The sequence below is a fragment of the Populus euphratica genome, unplaced genomic scaffold (assembly GCF_000495115.2).
Source record: "Populus euphratica unplaced genomic scaffold, PopEup_1.0 scaffold821.1, whole genome shotgun sequence".
In the NCBI taxonomy this organism is placed as follows: domain Eukaryota; kingdom Viridiplantae; phylum Streptophyta; class Magnoliopsida; order Malpighiales; family Salicaceae; genus Populus; species Populus euphratica.
Genome location: NW_011500678.1, coordinates 10,010 through 15,708, shown reverse-complemented (window position 1 = coordinate 15,708; position 5,699 = coordinate 10,010). Strand labels below are relative to the sequence as shown.

Here is a 5,699-nt window from a genome sequence, read left to right as displayed (position 1 = left end):
ATTTTCGGATACAAATGGTGAGGCTCCAAAGTCCAAACACTAAAATTTGTCAAACACAACGTACGTAAAAGTAAAGACACTTAAATATTCAACGAAGAAAAAGAAAAGCAAAGCGGCACAAGGACACAAAAAGTTGCAGAATCCTCGGGCCGTCTTTTCCTGCACTGCACTCGACGGACAATCCTAAAAACATTAAATCATGACTGTGTAATAACTCAAATGCACTGACTGACCTACCACCATTTTGGCGGGAACTGGGTTACTGCTTTCCTGCCGCCATAAAGCATGGTGGTTGTGGTGGTCTCCGGTCATGATGGAGGTGATGAATCTCCTCAAGTTTTGCGAGCTGGTTCAGCTGCAAGTTTTGGTTGTGTTGGTGGGGATGAAAGTTCTTCTTGGCCTTCTTCTTCTTCTTCTTCTGAATCCAGCTTTCGTGAACTTGATGATGTCTTCTTGCAGGTCATGCACTGGAACAAACCATCTCTTCTTGTTGTTATTTTCATTTTTGACTGGTTGTTGAAGTTTTGTTCTCTCTCTCTCTTTTTAAAAAGGTTGCTTTGGTGTTAAAATCTTTAATGAAGATGACCCAGAAAGAAAGATTGAGCTTTATGATGTTGGATGCTTAATTTCTGTAGTTTAATTGATTTTTAGCTAGTGGTTGATTTAGTGGCTATGGTATTACCACAGATATTTAGGAAGTTTCAAGTTTTTCATGTTTGATGCTTCAATACTCCATTTGAGAAGGATAGATATTTGCTTCTATTTTTGAGATGCATTTTCTTTTAAAAGTAGCTAAATTATCTGTAATACTGAATTTTTGAAAGAAAAAAGAAAGTTATGTAAACTGTAAAGTGCTTTTGATCATAGTTCAACTGATAAAAGTTACTAGTATTGTCAGCAATCTTAAATTAGCTCTAATTTTTCATATTTTCTTCGCGGATGCGAAACATTATTTTGGAATTTGAAAGTTCATAAATTAATAGATTATTTTCTAATTTACTAAGCCTGATATTTTTGCTTTGTTTGTTTGCTGTTGTATATTTTTTCAAAAGACTCAAGCAAGAATATGGCTTGGAGAAGTTCTTCAGACAAGATCAGATGAGCAGCTTCCTATTGCTGATTTAATCGCTGATGGGGAATTGCTGTATGTTCCAACTGTTTTTACCTCCTATAACCTCGTGTCATTACTTGAATCATGTATAGGTGCATTTCTTCCAGTATTTAGGCAGGAATGTGTTCAACTTATTTTATTTCTTAATGAATTTCCAATGCTTTGTGAAATTTCTTTAATTTCTTGTTTTGTTTCTTAGATTTGAAACGTCAAGAGTGATATGGAGAATGTTATCGACGAAGCATATGGAACTAAGATATGTAAAAGCATATAAATATGAGCCTTTTGCTTCTAGGAGGAGTTGTGGGAGCAGGTATCTGCCTTATTCTAATGTGGATTCATTTTTGAAGGTAAGCGCCGCCATCTTATTTCTCTTTGGTATGGTGATCTGAATTATATGATCCTACCTAAATGACATAATTTATTGTTCTGCTATATTTTTGTAGATCTGCAAAATCTTGGGAATGGCAGGCATAGATCTCTTTTCCCCATCAGATGTTGTCGAAAAAAGAGATACAAGAAAAGTTTGTATGTGTATACGTTCTCTTTCAAAGAAAGCAAGGTCTTCGCATTTAAATGTAAGACACTAATGCATTCTTTACATTTAAAGTCATATGCTTGTTGCAATTTCCTTTTCAAAATGTTTTCCTGTGTCAATTTGACAATGATCACAGACAAATTCTTGTGGCAGGTTCCTGATTTTGATATTGTCACTTATACCGTAGCTATGCCAACGGATATGGTTGGAAATATTCGAAGAAACCTGGAACTTTCACATCATAGCTTCTCCAGCTCTGCTAGCAAGACTCCACACCACGAACCAAGACAAAGATCCAGACAGGTATATGAATTTTTATTTTTTATTTATATAATTATAAATCTCTTTTTTTCAATAAGAAAATTAAATACCATTTCTAGTCTACTTTATTGAGTTAAGGAATCAGATTGTGTTCCAGATTATTGTTTACTTATTGAACTGCATTTGGTTTTACTTATTATGCTTCATACCTGCATTCTAGAAACATTCAAATGCAACTTCTGAAGGAAATGGTGATTCATATCTTGAAGAGTACGCTGAAGTGGAAAGTGTTTTTATGCTCGAATCTGGTAGCTCAGTAAGAAGTTGTTCTAATGATATTTCATCTCAGATGAACTCTGATTCAATGAATTCTCTGGGAGCATCCTTGTCAGTCAAAGGTCATTCCTCTGTACAATGCTCATTAGAACTAGAAGATCAAAACCAACATATAGATGAATGCAGTAAACGTCAATGGCATGAAGACCATTTAAATGAATCAACAAGATCTATTTACTCGCAACATTTGGAGAATGATCATCATTTGGATGGCGGGTTATCTACCTCTGTTGTTGAGTCCAATATGTATTTAGGTAGTAGGTCTTCTTATACAGAAAATAGAACCAAACATAGCTGTGAAAATAGTGGAATGGACCTGATTCATTTCAATCGTAGTTTAGAAGATGATGCCTCAGTAGTGGGGGATTCTGAGGATTGTAGCACACCTAGAGGAAACCGCAATGATGATGTGGAAGTGTCTTCTACTTCCAGCATGAGCTCTGTATCGGGCCCTGTGCAGAAGTTGAATTTTGAGGACCAATTAGATGAGGAAGATGATTTTAATACCGTCTGGTTTCCTGAATCATCAAATAGCAAGGTGACTTTTTTGATCAAGAAGTCTTTAGATAGGTCTGAATCTCAGGAAAAGGTCATATACAACACACCAGTGGGTAGTTTAATAACTGACTGTGAAGAATCTCCTTTTGACATGAAAGTCACGGATATTGGCTTCTCTTCCAAGCTTTCTGTACCCTGTACACAAATCGAACACTCAGACCATGCCTTTTTGCACAAGAGTGGCAGTTGCATGTCTCAAGCAAATACAGATCTTGGATATGGTGAAGAAAGGGAGTTATTTGCTGATTGGTCCTCCTTTTCACACGAGTTTAATCAATGGGATCAGAAAGGTAAACATAGATTTGCTGTAGTACCAACTAGAGCTTCATCCCTGTCTCTTTCACAAGTAGATTCACCAGAGGAAAATCTTCCTTCTGTTCAAAGCAAAGCTAGAGGGGATGCCTTGTGGCCCGAGAACACAAATATCAAGGGCATCATTGGAGATAATGGCACAGAGGGACATAATGCTACCATGGTTGAATCAGACCTTGAAAATGGCAAACTTCCAAATAAATGTTTACAAACCACTTGTTTTAATAGCATAAAAAACAACACACACAAGGAATCAGATTCTCCTGACAGAATCTCAGCAATGGTAGATAGTGAAAAATCTCATGAATTTAAAAGCAGCAAGGATAGTAGTGGTTTTCAGCAGCTCTGTGATAGTTCTGTTTTTCAGAGCCAAGGTCCTCAGATACCAGATGAGCATAGGTGCTCAACAACAGGATACTCGGAAAATGTTGGTGAAAACAGTGATCAAGTGTCTATATATGCGAAGAAGGATACGATTTGTTCCACAGAAAATATGGATCGGGTGGTGAGTCAGTTTTGTTGATTTTTTGTAATGTTTTCATCGTAGGTCTCTTTTCAACTTCTTACCCCAACTTTCTATGACTTGATCAATCTCTGTCACAGGATGATCAAGACCATGAAAAGGTGCAGATTCTGGCAATCGAGAATTCAAATGTAACTGAAGGTCTAAGTGTAGAAAAGGCAGACTGCAAGCCTCCAAGGAGGCTACTCCTTAAAACTGTTGCAAAGGGAACTGCAGTTGTTGGGGTGCTGCTGTTCTTGCTTCATTTCAGGTTCGTCCTCTCTTAAGGTGTTAGAAAAATATCAGGTTGATACCATTATTAGAATTTTATCCCAAGATCTATACTTGATATTTTGAACACTCAGTTACCGATAATTGAACAAACAAGAGGTTTTTGGATTGCCAGTTCTCCCATTAAGAATTGTATTAGGATTCTTTAGGCTCACACTCAAAACCCTACTTCCACAACTGTCTTAAGGTGTCCAAAGACCCAATTAGGCTATGCACATAACCTGTTTTTCACAAAGCAAAAATACTTTTAGTCCACATTGATGTAAATTCTAACATATGGCTGCCAAAAAATATACATTCTTATTTTGATATCTTGTAATGGTTATTTATTACTTGCATTGCAGGAAAAATGACACAGAGAAAACAGATCAATCGGTCAAGCAGTCTAATCGACTTCGGAAAGCAAATGGTCGGAACTTCTCATCACTGAAGAGCCAAAAGGGAAGTAGAACGAACAGGATGTATCCAGCTGAAAAGCTTAGATTTGGTAATTAGAATATAAATATACAAGTTGTATGTAAAAATAAAAAGCCATCACAATGCAAGGAGCACCATGCATGACGCCACACATCTACTGTCATCCTAGTATGTCTAGTTTTTGAAACATATTTAATGTAGATTTAGATCTGCAGGGATAAAACGTTGGCCAGCGCTAATGAATGAGTTCCCAAGTTCCGTTTTGGATCGAAACCGAGGATTATGTAGATGGAGCTCAATTGGATTGCCACTTTTTTTACTTATACAGAGAGTTCATATCTCTAGGAAGATGCCCTTCTCGGTGAAATGGAAACAACTTATTCTCACCATTCGTTGCTTTGATTTCTTCGTTGCTAAGTTCTGTTCTTTTTTCAGAGTAATGTATTTGCACATTCAACATTATCGCCCTTGTAATAGTCTCACCTATTCATAGCATTTTTATAAAAAAAAATGAAATTATAACCTTATGATTTAACTTTCAGGAATTTGGTGTTTAGTTGGTTTCTGCTGCAGCCTGTACATGCTTGTGATCATTGTGTCATCCTTGAGCTCATCAGTTCGAAGTGAAAACAGAACTTGTGCAATGAACTTGGTGATTCCAACAAATGTTGATTACTGTATTGACTTGTTTACATATGCAAAACTATGGAAAAATCTATGATGCCATGTTCACGAAGGAATTTTTTTGTTTGGCTCCCTGGAGGAGCCAACGACGCCACATCAATGCCATGTCAGCCAGTCTGTCATGTAGAAATTCTCCGCATCAGCAATAGTAACTTCGAACATCTTTTCACCACGCCACATCAATGCCATGTCAGCCAGTCTTTGTCATGTAGAAATTCTCCGCATCAACAATAGTAACTTCGAACATCTTTTCACAGGAGCATTCTAGTTAATAAATCATTTTACTATTTTACCTTTTGAAAAAAAATCCTCATCTTGCATTATACTTCTATATATTTTTGCAAGCTATATCTTTTCCATTTAAATTTAGTCATTAATACTTTGTATTACTTGACGAGCTTATTGAAAATTGTGGCACATTATGATTTTATTTTATTAATTGTTTGTATTTAAAGGTTTAATATAATGTTTAAAATTTTCAAGGTGTTTTATATTCTTGATTAATCTTTACATTAAAAAAATTAACTATATTTTTGTGTTGTGATTTTACTTGTAAAAATCAAATATAATCTTAAATTTATTTTTAAGTTAGTATTGTATTTATTTGTATTATAATCATCTAGCGTCCAAGTTTAAATTTACACTTATTATGAACCTGATTATAATAGTACTTTTAGGACAATTTGAGA

The 5,699-nt window shown here is 35.7% G+C and overlaps 1 protein-coding gene across 2 annotated transcripts; it reads left to right on the top strand.

The window, feature by feature from the left end:
- The first annotated feature begins 275 nt into the window (after positions 1 to 275).
- On the top strand, positions 276 to 4,867 carry LOC105115943 (uncharacterized). 2 transcript variants are annotated; one of them, XM_011013031.1, is made up of 8 exons: positions 276 to 459; positions 1,053 to 1,144; positions 1,311 to 1,461; positions 1,558 to 1,689; positions 1,803 to 1,952; positions 2,260 to 3,621; positions 3,720 to 3,889; positions 4,254 to 4,867. In XM_011013031.1, exons 1-8 carry the CDS (start codon positions 286 to 288, stop codon positions 4,402 to 4,404), a joined length of 2,382 nt encoding a protein of 793 aa, XP_011011333.1. In that variant the 5' UTR covers positions 276 to 285; the 3' UTR covers positions 4,405 to 4,867. The 2 variants fall into 2 exon arrangements, with proteins under 2 accessions (XP_011011333.1, XP_011011332.1); XM_011013030.1 differs by having other exon boundaries at positions 2,131 to 3,621.
- Positions 4,868 to 5,699: the final 832 nt, after the last annotated feature.

What these genes read in the sequence shown, in the direction of transcription:
- LOC105115943 (XM_011013030.1), top strand. Translation starts at nt 286, where the DNA reads ATGGTGGTTGTGGTGGTCTCCGGTCATGATGGAGGTGATGAATCTCCT. An exon ending in ATCGCTGATGGGGAATTGCT is followed by an intron (nt 1,145 to 1,310) that starts GTATGTTCCAAC and finishes TTTGTTTCTTAG; the next exon opens with ATTTGAAACGTCAAGAGTGA. An exon ending in CAGAAAATATGGATCGGGTG is followed by an intron (nt 3,622 to 3,719) that starts GTGAGTCAGTTT and finishes TCTCTGTCACAG; the next exon opens with GATGATCAAGACCATGAAAA.